A 22327-nucleotide genomic window follows, 5' to 3' on the forward strand; every position below is an offset into this window, starting at 1 on the left:
GAAAATAAACTGCGTTTCTCGGTCGCGGTCGGAAGAGACGGGACCAGCCTCGGTCGTGCCTTCAAACGCAGCCTTTGAAGGATGCGGCCCCTGAATTGAGACCCGGCCGGACTCGATAAGGTCTAGATCAGTTGTTGAGATGTGGATTCTCTGCATCGTGCTTATTATAGCCTGCGCAGAACAGAAACAGCCACGCAGCGGGACGGCAACATGGGCTCGTTGGGTTCATAGTGACTCCGCTGACCCCGACCATGTGTTTGTCAGGAAAGTAGTTGGCCTGTGTATGTAAGCTAAATGATAGTAATAATGGTACAATACAATTAACAGTAATGGCTCTTGTAATGGTGGTAGTTTAAAAGATTGTCTTTTGTCTTAAACACTCAGGTAAAACCACAGTTCCAGGAGATCCTCAGGCTCTCCGAAGAGAATGTCGGTAAGTGGCTCACACACACACACACGCACGCACACACGCACGCACACACACACACACACACACACACACTCACACTCACACTCACACTCACACACTGTTGTTGTAAACAAGTTATTTGGAGTGATGGGTGTTTCCCTCTCTCCCTCTCATTCCTGACATGTTTCTTCACTTAAAGGAGGCGTTTGGTCTCCGATCATTGCCAGGAGATTTAGCTTTGGTATTGTGGCCATTTCTGAAATGTGTTTTTGGCTTGTCTGCCATGCCATGTCTGTTTTTCATTTATTTATTTATATATATATTTTTTTAATCATGATGGCCTTAGACTTTCTTCGACCTTTTGGTCCCAACGTTTGGAAATCAATCAGTAAAACATACAAAAACATACTAGAATCATTAAAATATAGTAGACTTAATAAAAACATACTAGACTCGTTAAAGCACGCTAGTGCTTTTGGCATGCGGGGAGCCACCAGAAATGGCCCCACAACCCGTTGTCATCCATCATCCGTCATCCACATTGTCATCACTGCATAGTTTATTTGACCAGTAACTTGTCATGTTCATTGTCATCCACCAACCAGCTTGTGCTTGTTAATTAAGCATTACATCACGCGCATTACATCACGACTATAACACACGACTTCAAGTGATTTAATGCTTTTATACAAAGGCCTAATTCACCCAACCTTATTGCTATACAATAAACACACAGTAATTGAAGAGCATAATGGGGAGATTTATTCAAAAACAGAAAAAGTAGATCCAAAAACAGAAAAAGTAGATTTGAATGAGTCGTTATGAAGAAATCAATACATCCATTCATAAAGATTATTGTCCGCCATCCCTCCTAGTTACACATACACACAGTCCTCATATCCCTCCTAGTTACACACAGTCCTCATATCCCTCCTAGTTACACACAGTCCTCATATCCCTCCTAGTTACACATACACACAGTCCTCATATCCCTCCTAGTTACACATACACACAGTCCTCATATCCCTCCTAGTTACACACAGTCCTCATATCCCTCCTAGTTACACACAGTCCTCATATCCCTCCTAGTGACACATACACACAGTCCTCATATCCCTCCTAGCTACACATACACACAGTCCTCATATCCCTCCTAGTTACACACAGTCCTCATATCCCTCCTAGTTACACAGTCCTCATATCCCTCCTAGTGACACATACACACAGTCCTCATATCCCTCCTAGCTACACATACACACAGTCCTCATATCCCTCCTAGCTACACATACACACAGTCCTCATATCCCTCCTAGTTACACACAGTCCTCATATCCCTCCTAGCTACACATACACACAGTCCTCATATCCCTCCTAGCTACACATACACACAGTCCTCATATCCCTCCTAGTTACACATACACACAGTCCTCATATCCCTCCTAGTGACACATACACACAGTCCTCATATCCCTCCTAGTTACACATACACACAGTCCTCATATCCCTCCTAGCTACACATACACACAGTCCTCATATCCCTCCTAGTTACACATACACACAGTCCTCATATCCCTCCTAGCTACACATACACACAGTCCTCATATCCCTCCTAGCTACACATACACACAGTCCTCATACCCCTCCTAGTTACACATACACACAGTCCTCATATCCCTCCTAGTGACACATACACACAGTCCTCATATCCCTCCTAGTTACACATACACACAGTCCTCATAAATCAAATCAAATCAAATTTATTTATAGGGCCCGACAACACACGTTAATGTCCCCATGGGCCGTACAGGTCTTCTTTAAACAAGTCAATAAGAAAACATAACAATAAGTCAAGAACAGAACAAGAACACCATAAGGTCCAAACATTTTTAGATGAATGCAAATAAATGAAAGAATGCAAGCACTCCCAGACATACCCCACGCGAAGGTAAGGAAAAACTCACTAAAACCTAACAATAGGGAAAAAAGCTCCACAGGCAGAGTGGAGGAGAGAAACCTTAGAAGGGCCATTCAAGGGGGGATCTCCCTTCTTAGATGTTGGTGATAGTAGTGTTGCAGACGGACAGTTGGTAAGCATGCACTCATGTGTGTAGTGAAACACAGATGAGTGCATGCAATAGCAACTGTACATTTTGAAAGATTAAAGATAGAGCTAATAGTGATAGCAACTGAACATTTTGAAAGATTAAAGATAGAGTTGATAGCGGATCTATTTGAGGCACAGGGGCGGCGCAAAGAGGGTCACGTCCTCCCCGTCTTAGTCACGGGACATTCAACACTCCGGTCGTTGCTCAGGGACAGCCGGAGACAGGGAGATAGGGGGCGGCGGAGAGAGGGTCGCGAACTCCCCGACATCATCGCGGGACATCCGGCACTCCGGTCACCACTACGAGACCTCCGGAGACAGGGGGGCACGCAGAGGGGGTCGCAACCTCCCGGCCTTCGTCACGGGACGTCCAACACTCCGGTCAACACTCCAGGACAGCAAGTCATAGGGAGACAGGGAGACGGGACAGGCGTTAGACAGCTCATGAGACAGCTCATATCCCTCCTAGCTACACATACACACAGTCCTCATATCCCTCCTAGTTACACATACACACAGTCCTCATATCCCTCCTAGCTACACATACACACAGTCCTCATATCCCTCCTAGCTACACATACACACAGTCCTCATATCCCTCCTAGCTACACACAGTCCTCATATCCCTCCTAGTTACACATACACACAGTCCTCATATCCCTCCTAGCTACACATACACACAGTCCTCATATCCCTCCGAGCTACACACAGTCCTCATGTCCCCCCTAGTTACACACAGTCCTCATATCCCTCCTAGTTACACGCAGTCCACCACACATATGCATTTCTTCAGAGAGGTCAGAGCGCAGGGTCACCCGCAGTGCAGAGCCCCTGGAGCAGTTTTGTGTTTCAGTGCCTTGCTCAAGGGCACGTAGGCAGGATGGTGGGCACCGTAGATGTAAGACCAGCCACCCTTCAGTCACCATCTCACAGCTGGAATACACCCTCCTGTCAGTGGCGGGGATCGAACCAGCGACCTTTCGGGTTACTGGCCAGCCTCTTTACCTCTACCTCTACGCCATCCTGCCTCCCCTGGTTTATTTGATGTTTCTTGACCAGATGTTAGTACTAACAATAGTACTTTTAGTCAAATTAATGGTCAAATTGAAAAGAAATTGACCGCTGCACAACATTTTAAATGAATAGTAACATTTAAAAGACATGCACTTTAGCACTTTAGGCACTCCTGCCCTTGACCGAGGTACTAGCATTACTCGTGCAATTGGAGCTGGTCACCGGGCACATGTCTGCGGCTTCTCACTGCTCAGTTAGGAGGATGGCTCAAATGCAGAGAATCATTTCCCCACACAGGGATTGTGAGAACCTTGAGGATCTGTAACGTTTGTCCTTTTTGTTTCTGTTCTCCCAAACCCTCTCAGATGCTTTAACCGGAAATGGTATTCTGACCAAGGCCACAGTCCCCATCTACGCCACAGGCGTGCTGACATGTTACAATCAGGTAACTTTATACCAGAGCTGGGGTGAATAGTAATTGAATGTCAGTTGAATACTTGCGTGAGGATGGTTGGACCCATATTCCACTTTTTGTGGAATTTTTTTTTTACTCTTTGTCAAAATAAAATCCACCCTAAAGTAATTTTGTTAAATGTCCTTGATTTTAATTGAGTCTCGTTCTAAAGTAAGATATCCACCGTTTGGGGAAAAAGGAACAAACAATGACACCTACTCTTGCAAAAGGATTGGTTGGATGAAAGTAAAACTCATACAATTAATAATAATATGATATTATTATTATTATTATTATTATTATTATTATTATTATTATTATTATTATTATTATTATTATCATTAGTAGTATCATTATTATCATTATTAGTATCATTATTATTATCATTATTATTATAAATGATCATTATTATTGTTGTTGTGAAGGATCAGATTAAACCGAATATATATATTTATTTATGGATATATATTTAATAGTATTTGTATATCGTTTGATATCCCTTGTATATTCTTTGTACATATACACTGAATATCCCTTTAGTCTACTACAGCCCATAATAGTTCATTCTCTCATTGGACAAGAACCTGGCGCCAGCAGACAGGCCCCTTGAGTCAAGTTCAATAGTGCCGACGAACATGTCCCAACTAGCCCCGGTTCCGCGTAGGAATACGGCTACCGAAATACGAATGGTACTATTTGTTCACCGTGCATATAAATAGGGCGCAAGTAAAGTAGAACTTTCTTTTAGTCCATTAGTCCTTTACCCTCCAACCTAGTAACAGACGTGAAGCCTCACCCACGACCCACGTGTGGTGCAGTATGGCCTATTTGGCCCCAGAATAGGCATTGAGACCTCGTGTAAATTCATAGCTGAATTGTCATAGTTTGGCACTGTACCGTCGAGTGGGACGTATTTCTATTAAGTTAATAATAGTCTATTATGTATGGTGCATCGTTCGGTTAAAGTTCTAAAGTGAGCAGCACCCCCATCGTTCCTCGCGTTATCTAGAGTCTTAACCAGGCTGGGCAGACCACGCGTGGTGCTTTCATCCGAGGAGTTCTGGGCGAGGACGAGTGGACCTGCACATTGGATTACCTACCCGGACGACTGCTGAGCCTATACGGCATGGAATATCTATTTGCTTTGGGTGCTTTGATTTGTGGAGCGGATAACAGCCAACGCCAGTGAGTGTTGGAATTACCCCCGAGAGGAGCCCAGGTGAGACGGCGCTCAACCCAGACCGAGGCCGCCTCGCTTCTCCTTCGTTGTGGACCTACAGCTACCGTCTACAAGAGGGCCCAAGTGTATTCATCTGTGGATCAAGATCCTGCGGGCACTGTTTTCTGTACCTGAATTCTCCCCAGGAATCGTTGGCCAGATGGGATGCAGCTGACGGCTCTCCAAACCCCCCCCCCCCCCTTACTGACTTACAACCAGCAGGACCCCTTTAGTATCCCGCTATAATCCTTAAGTACCATCGCTATAGTTTCCCTAAAGAACCAGGTTGTATACTTGCTTCCTGCGTAACCAGAGATTGGACATTCAGTGTTGATTTGCCTACGAATACTCATTTGCCTTACAAGTGCATTCAAATCATAAATGTAATTAAGTGAATGTTGTATATACCTTTTGCTATATTAAACCTTCGACTGTTATATTTGTGTGGACCTGATTTCATATGTGGGAAAGTGTTCATCATACTTAGATATCGTGTACTGGATGGCCAGAAGTTAAAGTACATCAAGCGGTAGTGGTTTAATGATACCATACTTATCAATACAGTCAGGGAATTGTACCCCTCAGTTACAAATGGTCCTTCGAGCCGGAGGGTAACTAGTGTAATATTAATATAGTGTTATTAATATTGAAATGGCCTATGATGAACACTCCACGAAACAGTCCTCCTAACGTAGAACGCCCGCGGCGCAGACGACAGACACCTCAGTACTTAGAGGATTACGCTGTCAGTCAACTACCTAGCCTTCTACAGACGGTAAACGCGGTAAAAGTAGAAAGTAAAATTATGTCTGACCTTAACGACCAGGTTACCCCGACCACAGAGGCCCTAGTGGGTTCTAATGTAACTGACCAAGCTCACGGTGGGGACCAGGAGGGAACAGACATGCCTTTACCCCCCGCCAATACCGAAGAAGTAGTCCCCGACCAGCTCCGGGAGGAAGACAACCCTCCAGAGGTGGAACCCTGCACGGAACAAGATGAGGAGAGCGCCGAGGAGATAGAGCTCCAGGACTCCCCAACGAGGACAGCCAGGAGCGGCTCACCTCTACAAGCGTCTTCCCCCAGCGAGGCGGAGAGGATGCTGTCACAGGCGTTCCTCGTCAGCCTGACAGCCTCTACCGAACGCGATCGACTCCAGGGTGAACGCGATCGACTCCAAACACAGCAACGGAGCGAAGAAGAGCACATACGCCTGGAGATGAGACGCCTTCAGACGGAAGAGAATATGGCAAGAGACCGGTCCGACGCCCAGCGCGCCGCTGACGGTGCCCAAAGAGAAGCAGAGCGCGACATCGCTCTCATCCAGCGCGAAGCCGAGCGCGACAGACTACAAGCCGAGCGCGACAGACTACAAGCGCAGCTAATGGAGCAGCTGATCACCAAGGCAACACCCTCTCCCTCCGCCAGGGGTTCAAGGGCCTCGTCGAGACAACAGTCAAGGGCAGCATCCCCTAACCGACCAAGCGACCCTGAACCTGACCACCAGAGAGAGCCTATACCCCCCGCAGACCCCCTTCCCCGACCGGTCCAAGCGAGACCCAGCTACAAGGAAGGAGCAGCATACACTGCGGAGAGGCTAAATAAACGACTACAGGATCTAGAGGACCTGACAGAAGAAGAAGAGGGAGAGGAGGAGAACCAAGCCCGACGACAGCACAGTACTCTACCGGACCAGGAGGTCCAGTACAGCCCAGGCTATACCCCCGCGGCGCTGCGCTACAGACCCCCGACTCTATTCACGGGTGAGCATGACGCACGACCAGCCCCGAGGAACAGCACCTGGACCAGCGGGCCATGGTACCCTGCCGGTACCAGCCCACAGAGAGGCGCAAGAGGAGACTCGCCTAGGAGGCCTCTCTCCCAATGCTCACCGATGTGCCAGCCATCCACGGCGTCATACATTGGCACACCGACGTTTCCAGACTTCACCCATGAGAATTGAGCACAGTACACGGAGCTCCGGATGTGCTTAGAGACAATGATGGTGGATGTCGTTGACGAACGCCACAAGTATGCAATATTACTGAAGCACCTGAAAGTACCCAGAGCGCACAATATAGCGCTAGCCTATGCCACCTCTACGACCCCATACACCGCGGCTCTAGCAGCGCTGGACCAGAGATATGGACGTATATGGGATTACGTAATCCAAGAGATAAGGCTTATTGACCGCCTACCCCCAGCAACAGACAATCGCTCACTAGACGACCTGTCTATAAAAGTGCAGTCCCTGGTAGGGATGCTGGGAGCGCAACGAGAAAAGGGTATGCACGAGCTATACGCCAACTCTAACGTCGAGAGGATTTTAGAGAAGCTGCCGCCCGCCAGACAAGAGCGCTTTAGGCGGCAAAGAGACCACCGTGATCCTAACTGTCCCGAACCATCCCTCCTCGATTTAGCCGACTTCCTGACGAGAGAAGTCAGCAGCCTACGCTTGGATACATTCGTGCGGAGCACACCAAGCTCCAGAGAGGGACCTAGGAGAGTAAACGATGGAAGAAGATCAGTGACTGTCATGCACCAATCAGAATCAGTACCGAGCAGTAAGAACCACAGTACCCCCTCGAGAAAAGAGAAGTGGAAGATGGTGTGCCCGTACTGCGAGAAGGAACACTGGCTGTCACAATGTGACCTGTTCAAGAAGATGAATGCAGAAGAAGTGAGTCAATGGATAAAGTCCAACAGGCGCTGTTACCGATGTGCGCGCAGTCACATGGCAGCCGAGTGCCGCCTAAAGAAGAGGTGCAGTCGGTGTGACGGAGCCCACCTAGATGTCCTACACGACAGTAACAGAAGAAAGCCTGCACCTGTACCATCGAGCAGCACAAAGGCAAGTGTCATGTACATTGACCCCGCCAGCAGCAGCGGCGCCCAGGTGCTCTTAAAGGTAGTCCGTGTAACATTGAGCCACCAAGATAAAGTCATGGACACTTACGCCGTCCTTGATGACGGGTCGGAGAAGACCCTTCTCCTCGCATCCGCTGCGGCCCAGCTGGGACTGCGGGGGAGCGAGAACCAGATGACGATTCGGACAATAAGAAGAGATTTAAAGACGATAAAAGGCGAGAATGTCTCCTTCACTATCGCAGCAAGCGGGCAGCCAGAGAGACGGTATAGGATTACAAATGCTTTCACCAGCCAAGAAATAGGACTATCACAGTACACCTACCCCATCGCCAAGCTGATGGATAAATATGTGCACCTGCGTCAACTACCTATCCCGCTCATAGACGGCGCCACCCCGACCCTGCTGATAGGCTCCGACCATGCAGACCTCATAGTCCCGATAGACCGGGTCCATACAGGACCCAGAGGCTGTCCTGCAGCAGTCGAGACCCGCCTAGGATGGACACTACAAGGCCCCCTCGCTAAATCTCTCAACCGAACAGCAGCCACTAGCTGCCTCCACTCCAGAGTGACAGAAGAAGACACCACTCTCCTGCAGCATGTCGAGAGGCTATGGACACTAGAGACAATGCCCTTTAAGAACGAAAAGAAAGACATTCGTTCTAAAGAAGACATTTACGCCATAAACCTCCTCGAGCAAGGGACAAAGAGAGTCACAGTCGGCGGAGTGATGAGATACGCAACTCCACTCCTGAGGCGAGAGGGAATGCCCACCTTTCACGCCACGAAAGAATCTACGGAGCGGTATCTATTGAACACAGAGCGGCGCCTAGCCAAAGACCCCGCTCAAGAGAGTGTGTACCGCGCTGAGATTGAGAAGCTAATCACAGCGAGACACGTAATGAAGATTGACATTAAAGAGGCCGATCAGACGACCGAATCATGGTACGTGCCGCACCACAAGGTCCACCACAACGGCAAGGATCGCATTGTGTTTAACTGCAGCTACCAGATCGGATCCCAGAATCTGAATAAAGAGCTCTTGCCCGGCCCCACACTCGGCCCCTCTCTACTAGGCGTGCTACTACGCTTCCGCCAGGACAAGGTGGCTATCAGCGGGGATATCAAAGGGATGTTCCTGCAGGTGAGACTAGTGGAGGAGGATAAGCCCCTACTGCGGTTCCTATGGAGAGAGAGGATCGGAGATGAGCACCCAGCCATCTACCAATGGGAAGTCCTCCCCTTCGGAACCACATGCAGCCCGTGCTGTGCTACATTTGCACTGCAGAAACACGTCGCAGAGGACCCAGCAGCAGATGAAGAGGTCCGACACAGTGTGAAGAACAGTTTCTACGTGGACAACTGTTTACAAAGCGTTTCGACCCAAGAAGAGGCCGAGGCTCTCCTACTCAAGCTGCGCGCCTCCCTGATCAAAGGCGGCTTTGATCTCAGGCAGTGGGCCAGCAGCGACCCGCAAGTATTGCGCAGCCTCTCCCCCGCGGACAAGGCAGCCAGTAGCGAGACCTGGATGGCGACCATCCCAGGAGAAGCCCAAGAAATGACACTAGGACTAGTCTGGCGCTTCAAAACAGACTCGCTCCACTATAGACACAAACCCCTGACCACGGAGCAGGGAAGGTCGACGGCGATACCGACCACCAGACGGAGTGTGTACAGAACACTCGCCAGACAATATGACCCGTTGGGATGTATTCTACCTTACACCACCAGGGCAAAGATGATTGTACGAGCACTATGGGACAAGGACCAGGGCTGGGACGACCCAATACCCGCACACCTTGCCTCCACATGGAGAGAGTGGGAGACGGAACTCCGCTCACTCCCAGGCGTCAACATACGCCGCAGCTACTTCCCACCCATAGTGAGGCCAGAGACATGCAAGATGGATCTACACGTCTTCAGCGACGCCTCCGAAGTAGCCTATGGATCTGTGGCCTACTTGCGTGCCCAAGAGAAGGGAGGAGAGATACACACCGCTTTCATCCTGGCTCGCTCAAGAATAGCCCCACGAAAGCAACAATCTATCCCGCGTCTAGAGCTCTGCGCAGCCCTAGCAGGAGCGCATCTAGCCACGTTAATCCAACGTGAACTCACCATCCCGGTGCAAAGAACAATCTTGTGGTCAGACTCTACGACAGTACTCACATGGATCAAGTCTGATTCATGCAGATACAAGGTCTTCGTGGGAGTCAGAGTCACAGAGATTCAAGAGTTAACAGAAGCAGCGAGCTGGCGGTATGTGGACACCAAACACAACCCAGCTGACGTCATCACCCGGGGAATGTCCCTAGATGACCTCACCCGTCACAACATCTACAGTGACGGACCAGAGTTCCTCAAGCTCCCGGAAGAAGAGTGGCCTACGCCCACCCCACGGGAAGCGAGTAAAGAGGAGGCTGAAAACAAGAAACCTATGTTCTGTGGATTGAGCACAGTCGCCTCCACAGACCCCAACATAGATGATTGATTGCCTCACCCTACAGAGTGCGCAGCTAAAGACATTCCTGTGGCACCACCCAGAGATTCAGCCCACCACTGACATTTCAGCAGCTGACTACGAAGAAGCAGAACTTCTTCTACTACAACGAGCCCAGAGAGACTCGTTCCCCGATGAGCTAGACTGTCTACAGGGAGGAAAGCCCGTCCCATCAGACAGCAGACTGCTCCACCTGGCACCCGAGAGTGACGCCCATAATCTCATCAGAGTGGGTGGTCGTCTGCGGAGAGCCCCCGACCTACCGGATGATGTTAAGTACCCGATAGTCTTGAACAGCCGACACAAGGTCACAGAGCTGATCATAAAGAAATACGACGAGGATGTGCACCACGCAGGAGCAGAGAGAGTCTTCGCGGAGATCAGACGTCGCTATTGGATACTTCAAGGAAGAGAAGCAGTGCGACGCTTCCAGCGAACCTGTCTAGACTGCCGAAAGTGGCGCGCGCAGCCCAGCATACCCCGGATGGCTGACCTACCTCCCTGTCGCCTCCGACTCGGCGACAAGCCCTTTCACTCCACAGGCATGGACTGTTTTGGCCCGTTGTATATAAAGAAAGGAAGAGGAACCGAGAAGCGGTGGGGTATTGTATTCAAATGCATGACCACCAGAGCGATACATATCGAACTCCTTCCAACCATGAGCACAGACTCATTCCTTATGGCCTTCCGAAGATTCACATCGCGGAAAGGAAAACCGTCTACATTGTTGTCTGATCACGGGACAAACTTAAAAGGCGGAGAAAGAGAGCTGAGAGAGAGCTTCCAAGCTATGGGCCCAGAACTTAAGACCCACCTCGCTCCATCCCAGATTGACTTCCAGTTTAATCCCCCGAACGCACCCCACTTCGGTGGAACCTGGGAACGAGAAGTACGTTCTATAAAGACAGCCCTGTACGCCGTGCTTGGGGCCCAGACTGTGGCGGAAGAAGTCCTAATGACAGTCCTCACGGAGATCGAGGGAGTATTGAACTCCAAGCCCCTCGGTTACGTCTCAAGTGATGTAGCAGATGTCGACCCAGTCACCCCCAACACACTCTTGATGGGGCGGCTGGACCCCGCGCTACCCCAGACAATGTACAGGCCTGAAGAAGCGAACGGCCGAAGAATGTGGAGGTACAGTCAAGTACTGGCTGACAAGTTTTGGAATAGCTTCCTACTCCACTATCTACCGTCTCTACAGACCCGCCAGAAGTGGGTAAAAGAGAGAGACAATTTGACAGAAGGAACAGTCGTCATGATTATCGACCAGTCACTACCCAGAGCTATGTGGCCGGCTGGCCGCGTAAGCAAAGTGATCACCGGTGCCGATGGCAAGGTCCGAGCAGCTGAAGTGCTCGTCCAAGGGCGAACTTACACACGACCCGTGGCGAGGCTAATAGAACTGCCAAGACTCCCAGACACTATCGATGACGACCATGACCCCACGACTTTGTGAGTTGACTGACCCTTACAGCGGACCTTGAGTGGTAGACAGTGCGGTTAATCTGTCTCTGCTTAGCTAATTAGGTGGGACTAATTAGGGGGCGGCTGTTGTGAAGGATCAGATTAAACCGAATATATATATTTATTTATGGATATATATTTAATAGTATTTGTATATCGTTTGATATCCCTTGTATATTCTTTGTACATATACACTGAATATCCCTTTAGTCTACTACAGCCCATAATAGTTCATTCTCTCATTGGACAAGAACCTGGCGCCAGCAGACAGGCCCCTTGAGTCAAGTTCAATAGTGCCGACGAACATGTCCCAACTAGCCCCGGTTCCGCGTAGGAATACGGCTACCGAAATACGAATGGTACTATTTGTTCACCGTGCATATAAATAGGGCGCAAGTAAAGTAGAACTTTCTTTTAGTCCATTAGTCCTTTACCCTCCAACTTAGTAACAGACGTGAAGCCTCACCCACGACCCACGTGTGGTGCAGTATGGCCTATTTGGCCCCAGAATAGGCATTGAGACCTCGTGTAAATTCATAGCTGAATTGTCATAGTTTGGCACTGTACCGTCGAGTGGGACGTATTTCTATTAAGTTAATAATAGTCTATTATGTATGGTGCATCGTTCGGTTAAAGTTCTAAAGTGAGCAGCACCCCCATCGTTCCTCGCGTTATCTAGAGTCTTAACCAGGTTGGGCAGACCACGCGTGGTGCTTTCATCCGAGGAGTTCTGGGCGAGGACGAGTGGACCTGCACATTGGATTACCTACCCGGACGACTGCTGAGCCTATACGGCATGGAATATCTATTTGCTTTGGGTGCTTTGATTTGTGGAGCGGATAACAGCCAACGCCAGTGAGTGTTGGAATTACCCCCGAGAGGAGCCCAGGTGAGACGGCGCTCAACCCAGACCGAGGCCGCCTCGCTTCTCCTTCGTTGTGGACCTACAGCTACCGTCTACAAGAGGGCCCAAGTGTATTCATCTGTGGATCAAGATCCTGCGGGCACTGTTTTCTGTACCTGAATTCTCCCCAGGAATCGTTGGCCAGATGGGATGCAGCTGACGGCTCTCCAAACCCCCCCCCCCCCCCCCCTTACTGACTTACAACCAGCAGGACCCCTTTAGTATCCCGCTATAATCCTTAAGTACCATCGCTATAGTTTCCCTAAAGAACCAGGTTGTATACTTGCTTCCTGCGTAACCAGAGATTGGACATTCAGTGTTGATTTGCCTACGAATACTCATTTGCCTTACAAGTGCATTCAAATCATAAATGTAATTAAGTGAATGTTGTATATACCTTTTGCTATATTAAACCTTCGACTGTTATATTTGTGTGGACCTGATTTCATATGTGGGAAAGTGTTCATCATACTTAGATATCGTGTACTGGATGGCCAGAAGTTAAAGTACATCAAGCGGTAGTGGTTTAATGATACCATACTTATCAATACAGTCAGGGAATTGTACCCCTCAGTTACAATTGTTATTATTTTTGTTGATAATAATAATAATATTCATATTGAGATTGCAGGACAAGTCTCAATCTTGTTTTGCACTGCATCTACAGGTCAGAAAAACTTTAGTTTAGTGTCAGGATGTTCAGAACACTTTCAAAGTTTAAGATATGGTCCAATATTGATTCAATATTGAATATTGATAACCTTGATTTCAATGTTAAAGAAAAAGTAAAATCCACATTTGTCCAAAACATCGGTCATCGGGGTGAATGGAGCCTGTGGGAAGTGAGAAGGTCTCTGTTTGTCTCCTTTCTGAAGCGTCTAGTATTTATTTATGTTCTTCCTCTAACATTATCTCAACGTTCTGACGCTGTTAAGGAGGAGGACCGTAAGCTGCTGGTGGGCTTCCTGGAGGACGTCATGACAACGCTGTCTCTGTCCCACGCCCCTCTGGACAGCCTGAAGGCCTCCTTCGTAGAGCTGGGGTAGGACAGAACACACACACACACACACACACATATATATGTATATATATAAATACAGTATATAGGACGTGGTGGAAGATTTCTTCCAAAGTCCTTACAAGTACAGTGAGTACATTGAATATATACAGTATGTACACGGTATAATTCTGTTACACAACTTTGTACCTAACTGTTACTATAACCCTGTACATACTGTTAGTGATGCACGATATATCGGCCGCCGATATAATGTTTTTTTACACATCGGTATCGGTCCGATATCAAGATTGGGCCGATATAAAAAAAATAAAAAATTGCGTTTTTTTATAATTTCTTTTTTTTTTACATGTTTTGGCCTTAAATAGTTTCAAAATATCAGTCATTTCTGAAAATAACTTGCGTTTTGGGAAAAAATGCGTTTTGGAAAATAGCTCTTTATTTGATTATCATAAAGTGTTTTCTATACAGAGATATCGACATTGGTAAATATCGGTATCGGCCAGAACAGCAATATTAATCGTTATCGGTATCGGCCACAATTTTTACTTTGGTGCATCACTACATACTGTACATACATTTTATACCTGTTGAGATTCTATAATTATATATTTGTCATATATTCTCTCATATATCCATATACAGTACACAGATTATAATGGTTTATGTTCATATAATTTTTTTTTGTGTATTTCTTACCTTTTCTTTTTACCTTTTTATGTTTTTATTTCTTGACGTACTGTTAAAATAAAGTTGTTTCTCTCTGTTGCTCTCTCTGTCTTTGTCTCTGTCTTTGTGTGTCTATCTGTCTCTCTCTGTTGCTCTCTCTGTCTCTCTCTGTTTCTGTCTTTGTGTGCGTCTCTCTCTCTGTTGCTCTCTCTCTGTCTTCATGTCTTTCTGTCTCTCTCTGTTGCTCTCTATCTCTCTCTCTGTCTCTCTCTCTGTCTCTCTCTCTCTGTCTTTGTGTCTCTCTGTTGCTCTCCCTCTGTGTCTCTCTCTCTCTTTGTCTCTCTCTCTCTGTCTTTGTGTCTCTCTGTTGCTATCTCTCTCTCTGTGTCTCTCTTCCTCTCTCTGTCTCTCTCTCTGTCTGTCTCTCTCTCTCTCTCTCTCTCTCTCTCTCTCTCTCTCTCTCTCTCTCTCTCTCTCTCTCTCTCTCTCACTCTGTCTCTCTGTGTCTCTCTCTCAGAGCTAATCCAATCTACCATGAGCTGCTGTTGACTGTTCTGTGGTACGGGGTGGTCCACACCTCTGCACTGGTCCGATGTACCGCAGCACGCATGTTTGAGGTACCACACACACACGCTGATTCCTGCTCACAATTATTTTTAAACTCATGTTAGATAGTTACCTACACATCTGTCAGTTTGTACAGTTAATATATATGTATTTATATATCCAAAGTTATTTATATATATATAACTTTGTAAATATATATATATATATATATATATATATATATATATATATATATATATATATATATATATAACTCATGTTATATTATATAATATATTGTTATTTTTTTGTAATTTATTATTATTACTTTTTTGTATTGGCCCTGACCCTAAGCAATTTTGTATTTGAATAAACAACTATTGTGATTATGTCAATAGTATACAGTATATATGCTACTTCATGTACTGTAACGGGCCTTTCTATATGTGCTAGCTCTGCTTGCTAATGCCGATGCCGAACATGCATCTAATATCTAGATATTGTTTTCTAAGTCTGACACAACAAGACCACCTTTACCCAGCCAGCCCTAATCAGTGGCCCGGTTTCAGTTCTATCCCTACACCCTCCTGGAGTCATAACCTCTTCAATGTGCAATGGTCTCAAATGATTAGACGCTGTAGATGCCTACTGCACAAGTTTCAGCATTCTGAACCTTCGGTAGACCCAAAATTGGTCGCGAGTAAAACAGGATCATGTTTTAATGAGACTGGGTCCCAAAGGGAGACCTTATTTCCTCGGCTGAATTTTTTTAATTTAAAGCGCTTTAAGTCAATCAACTATATCGCTTCAATGCTCCCTGTCCTCTGAGATCTGTGCACACTGAAAGGCTGCAGTAGGTTATAGGGTAAGGGCCTAGGGATGAGAATGGAACAGGGCCCATTGACCTGTACTGGGGGTGAGGAGGAGCGGGAGGCCCCTCCCTTTATTGTGAAGTAGACCCTTCCCCAATACCCCCCTCCCCCATCACCATTCCACAGCGGCATAGCCCCTCCACCATTGTTTGAAAGTTGGTCCCCTGTCACAGGTCCTAGATCAGATGAACACACACCAGTCCTAGTTGTATACAAGGTCTATAGGTGCATCCGGTCGAGACGATGCGGTCGATGACAAAAACAGCCACGTTTACACGACGACAGAGTTCAAGTTCTACATCTCGTGTCGCCCGCACTGGGACCAGAATCCTCTCTGGACCAAGCGGTCGCACCGGTTCTGTAGAACACCGGTGACTACCGATACTAACTCAACCTCCTAATCTATAGACCTTGGTTGTGCACAGGAAGTGGATGGAATAACACCTGACCTTCTCGATCTGTGGTCAAGGGCCAACAGCCTTATCACCATGACGTACCGTAGTAGTATGTGCAGCTTAGCGATGTTGGCTTGACCATTTGTGTGTGTGTGCGTGTGTGTGTGTGTGTACGAGTGTGTGTGTGTGCGAGTGTGTGTGTGCGAGTGTGAACGAGCATGTGTGTGTGTGTTACATGCCGCACCCTGCCTTGCCTCGCTACTGTTCTTGTCGTTGTATATCACTTTCTTCCTCTCTTTTTTGTTTGTTTGTTTGTTCGTTCCTTTTTCTTTTTTTGTCTCCTCCCCTTCCTTCCTTTCCCCCCCCCCCTTCCTCTCTCTCTCCATCTATCGGCGGTGTTGCTCGCTCTTGTCCCACCGCCCCGCCCACTTCTCGTGACATCACGGCTGGCTTGTCCCCACCCGACCAGCTGCTGGTGAAGGGGGTGAATGAGACGCTGGTGGCTCAGAGAGTGGTGCCGGCTCTCATCACTCTGTCCTCCGACCCCGAAATGTAAGTGGAACAACGACGACGGTGGCAACAGTAGACCCCCCCCCCGAGCCGCGTCTCTCTCCCCCCCTTCTCTCCGCCGCCGCCGCCAGACTACACCCCACCCCCCCAACGTCCCCGCAAGAGCCTAGGCCTCCCAGGAGCTGCATGAAACCACATCTCAATATCTCTATCAATTTATGTATCTTCATTAGCCAGCGATCGAACGCTGGTTGTTCGATTTCTTGTATAGATAACACAGCATTTACATTTAGTCATTTAGCTGACCCTTTTATCCAAAGCGACTTACAAATTGTGAACAACAAGTCAGCACGGAGGGTACAACTCTGGCAGCTAAGGGAGTGGACATTGGCATTGTTTGTCAAATAGTGTCGAACTTGAGTCTAGTGCATAGTAGTGTAGACTATTAGCATGATAGGTAGTAGTATAAGTATAGTAGTAGGGTACATAGTAGTAAAAAGACAGTAAGATGTTTTTTTAATATCAATCTATATATCTTCATTAGCCCGCGATCGCTAGGTTGATCGATTTCCTCTATAGATAACACAGCGGAGTGGAAGCGTTAATGTTTTCCACTTATTCAGTGTCAAAGATATGACGACTTTCTCATTTGATCACGGCCCAGTGCTGTTCACGATAGATCTAAAGAGATCATTAGTTTAACCCTTTCACTGCCACACTACCAAACGGTTTAACCCTGTCACTGCGACAATACACAGAAGGTTAACCCTGTCACTGCCACACAACAGCAGGTTAACCCTTTACTATCACACTACCGACGGTAACCGTCGGTAGTGTGATAGTAAAGGGTTAACCTTCTTTATTACATGGCGTTTTCACATTCGCCGAAATGCTTGCTTGTGATTGGTCAATAGCGCGCGTCAGAGGTCAGTTATCAGACAATAATGACCGCTGTGGGACAATAATGACCGCTGTGCGCAGCTGTTCGCAATCAAGCCCACTGACACACACTGTTTCAGTGCAATTAGACACTGCCGGTGTTCTGCTGCCGGCGATGACAGGGGGCGGAGCGACGAGCGGAGCCAGAACGCAGCCAGAACCAGTGTTGCGAGTCGATGTAAAATGAATTAGGTATATTGTTAGTAAGTTAGCCATGTAATAAGTGGGATAATGTATAGCTATACTCGATCATTGTCGCAAAATAATTGACCTTCACTGACGTTTAAAACACCTCGCCGAGGCGGCTCGGTATTTTAAACTCTGTCGGTCAATTATTTTGCGACAATGACCTCGTAGCTATACATTATCCCTTACGTAGTGTGGCAGTGAAAGGGTTAATAGTGTACATTCAACCTGTATCAGTATACCAGTACTTAACCAGTACTCGATGCTCTGTCACTCTTCTTCTGTGGTTTCTCCTGCTGAGGCCGAGGCTCTGTGGACCGCGTGCAGCTCACCGTCTGTAGCCCCTGGCGCCCACTAACACCGACGCATGAACACAGCCTCAGTCTGCAGCGCTGCCCCGATCCCTCGCTCGCTTGTTCGGTCGTCGGCAAGCGTTCTTGTGGCGTTGCCATGTCTGACATGTCGTGCCGTCTCTGTGTGTCCGGTTGTCTGCATGTGGTGATTTGAAGTTCCCTTGCGTGACTGTGTGTGTAATCACCGCTACCCTCTGTCTCCTGACCCCGCCCCCTTTTTAGCAGAGCCCCTCCTCCTGACCCCCCCCCACCTCGACCCTAGGTGCTGGTTGGTTGTCTTCACCCCATCCCTGTACTCTCTTTCTCTCTCTCCTACTCTCTTGCATAATTTCTTCCTCCCTCCACCTTTTACCTCTCTCTCTCTTCCCCCACCTTTTCCCTCTCTCTCTCTCTCTCCCTCTCTACCCCCCTCTCTCTCTTTGTCTCCTTCTCATTGTCCCCCCCTCTCTCTCTTTGTCCCTCTCTCTATCTCTCTCTCCCCCCTCTCTCTATATCCCCCCCTCTCTCTATCCCCCTCTCCCCCCTCTCTCTATCTGTCCCCCCCCCTCCTCTCTCTCTCCCCCCCTCTCTCCTCTCTCTCCCCCCCCCCCTCTCTCCTCTCCCCCCCCCCCTCTCTCTCTCCCCCCTCTCTCTCTCTCCCCTCCTCTCTCTCTCCCCCCTCTCTCTCTCTCCCCCCCCTCTCTCTCTATCTCTCCTGCTGTGTGATGGTGTTTACAGTTGGTTCTCCGAGGCATGAGTGAGGCGTTAGTAGACCGTCGGGCAGCCCCTGCTCTTATAACACTGTGCAATGGGCCTGAATTGTGAGTCAACGACGCACACGAGAGAAACCCTCTTACTATCACCTTTTTATAGCGGGCTGCATCCCAATAGTGTGAAGAGGAGCGACTGTTTGTCTGGGCCTGAATAACAGTGGGAATGGTCTACGTCCTGGTTGTTTTGTTATTAACACTTTGAGTGCCAGCCACGGCATAATTCGTTATTTCATGCCAACCGTTGAGTGCCAGCCGACGAGATATCTTGTTTTTAATCGTTATTTTTTTATTATCGATTTCCATTCATTTTTCATCAATCTAGCCTCACGTTACCAGTGGGGATCTGTCTGAACTCGAACAGGGAAAATACCGCCCCCTATCGTCTCTCCGGATGGTACTGCACCCCTTTGGATTCGATTGAATGAAACGCATGGAGAAAAAAAAGTCCTGCTTCCACATTTTACTTGTCAGACAAGTAACCGGAGACGATCCAAGTAATCGCCCACCACCAGAACAGCAGAGAATGTGTGTTTCCAGTACCCAGCGTTGGATCAATAAACGCGATCGATATTTGGAATGGCGATCAGGAATTGGAATAATCTTTTTGGAGAACATCTGATCTGAGGTAAGGAATCTATTTTACCAGTCTTGGGATAATCAGAGCTATTTTCACCTATATATCAGCGTGTGCCATATGTGTGTATGTATGTGTGTGTGTGCGACCAGGAAATAAGATAATCGATTTTTCAGCCCGCTTCTATAGCGTGCATAAGTACACATATACTATCGATAATCTAGCGTTTATTTGAAAACTATTCATAAATAGGCCGAAAAATGACAACGTGTTTTGTGTATTCCAGTAAAGGGCGATTATCACAGAATCTTCTGGGGCGGCTAAGTGGCGCAGTGGGCAAGGCGCTCGCCACTAATGCAGGAGACGCTGGGTTCGAGCCCAGCTCTTGGCATTGCTACCAGCTTGGCTGGTTGTTCATACTAACGCAATTGGCAGTGTTAGGGGTGGGAAGCTGGTGGGTGGGGATCGGACGTTGTGGACAGCGACTCCTACAGGTCGGTTGGTGCGCCTGCGCAGTAGAATCAGGAAGCAACAGGGGTGGCGTGTCCCTCCCACGCAGACCCTCGCCGCTGAGAGATCGCGCTGTGCAGGTGAAAAGATGCGACAGCTGCCTCCTTGTGTACCGGAGGGGACACGTGATGCAAGGCTTGGTCCACATTGCAGCCGACCTGTGGGAGGCATGGCCTAACAGCGTTCGAGACAGGGGAGGGTAGAATTGGACAATACGAAATTGGGGATGGGAGAAAAATAGAAAAAAATGGGAGAAAAAGTAGATAAAAAAACCATCTTCTGAAATTGTCTGAAACTTTCAAAAAACGAGTGTTTTTAAAAATGGTATCAAACGGAAATGAACCGATTAAAAAAGAAAATTAAAAAAATATCTGTTTTGACAATGTTGACTGCAAACAAGTAATTGATAAGCGATGGCCATATTAGACACATAGCCATAATTTAAGATATAGTTTATGCGTTCGCAAATATGAGGGCTCTGTCATTGAAGTGGGTGGTGGCATTCAACGGGGTAAATAGGACACGGAGGCCGGCACTCAAAGTGTTAATGTATGTTGCCATATGAGAAAACACAAGGCAGAGCCTGCATACAGGACCAGTTCTAGTGAGGGTGGAAACTAGGGCTGCAACTAACGACTATTTTATTATCAATTAATCTGTCGCTTATTTTTACTGATTCATCTAAACGATTAATTTACCAGAAAAAACGAGAGAGAGAGAGATAGACCTGATTGGGAGAGGTAGAGGGAGGGAGGGAGAGAGAGAGGAAGTTGCTACCTCTGTTGATTTATCTTCACATACCTTTTTTAATCCCTCCCCTCGGTTGATTTGATTGGTCCATCGACAAGAAGGTGACATTGACGTCGGTGCGCTCCGCGGCTAAAGTTGATACTTTTCCAACTGAGAGCACCCCAAAAAAGCGTTGTTTCAAATATTTTTTTTTTTTTTTTACCCAGGGACAGTGCACATTAATCAACATCTTCAGTTTCCACATCAATGTAAATGTGCCAGAATTAGCTAATGAGCTAGTTTTCATCTGTAGTCCCTGCCTACCATGCATGTCTTTATGATGTGGGAGGAAACCAGAGTACCTGGAGGAAACCCACATGAACACAGGGAGAACATGCAAACTCCACACAGAAAGGCCCCCTACTGGGGTTTGAACCCAGGACCTTTTGGCTGTGAGGCAGCAGTGCTAACCACGTGCCACCGTGCCTCCCAAAAACGCGTGGCATGTAGTTTGGAGGAGACGTGCGCCTGTCACGACAAATCCATTGAAAGGCACAGAAAAAAGACGCCTTCTATAGATGGTTTCAGTCCAATTGCGTTGCTAGGGCACCGCTGGGACCCAAGTTTATCTCCCGAAAAATAAGAAGGCATTTTAATCATCCCCTCTGGGGAAATTCCTCCGCTGCATTCGACCCATCCTATCTATTCAGGAGCAGTTGGCAGCCACACAGTGCGGCGCCCGGGGACCAACTCCGGTTTTACTGCCAGCACCTTGTGTCAAGGGCAATGGCAGGAGTATATACTTGAATATGGAAGGAATACTGGAGCACACTGGTATTCTCGCTACGTCACTTCATGTAGGAATACTTTAAAACCGACATTTCGTCTACAGACCTTCTTTAGGGTAATTACAGCAACAGTGTTTGACATCTTGCATAATAGCTTTCAGTCCAAGGACTTCATACAGGTGTGAACCATTGTGCTAATTGTGAGGCTCCTCCCCTTTCACTTGTCAATGTCCCTCAAGGTAAATGTTTAGTTTCAAACCCATTCCTGCATACAAATATCACTATACAATTATCACATATACCGGTAAATCCCATAATAGTCATCTATTAATTGAAACCAAGAAAAGCCATTCTTATTTACATATTATACACAAATGACGCAGAAGTTTAAAGTATTCCCACATGAAGTGAAGTAGCAGGAACACCAGTCTGCTCCAGTATTCCTTCCAAATTCAACATTAATGTCCTACTCTGAGAACCTGGAGAAAATGAAGGTGTGCAAACTGTGGGAATGAGTTGAAGGAGTACATACTTAGCATGCATGTCTTTCTTA

At 47.5% G+C, this 22327-nt stretch overlaps 1 protein-coding gene across 1 annotated transcript in view; it reads left to right on the forward strand.

Moving 5' to 3' along the window:
• relch (RAB11 binding and LisH domain, coiled-coil and HEAT repeat containing) overlaps nt 1–22327 on the forward strand; it is a 131862-nt gene that overhangs the window by 81280 nt on the left and 28255 nt on the right. The window contains 5 exon segments of the mRNA XM_084326456.1: nt 385–433; nt 3893–3972; nt 13869–13975; nt 15138–15237; nt 16903–16985. Coding sequence (XP_084182582.1) covers nt 385–433; nt 3893–3972; nt 13869–13975; nt 15138–15237; nt 16903–16985 — 419 coding nt within the window.

Source organism: Notolepis coatsorum (assembly GCF_963971535.1).
Source record: "Notolepis coatsorum genome assembly, chromosome: 12".
NCBI classification, from domain to species: Eukaryota; Metazoa; Chordata; class Actinopteri; order Aulopiformes; family Paralepididae; genus Notolepis; species Notolepis coatsorum.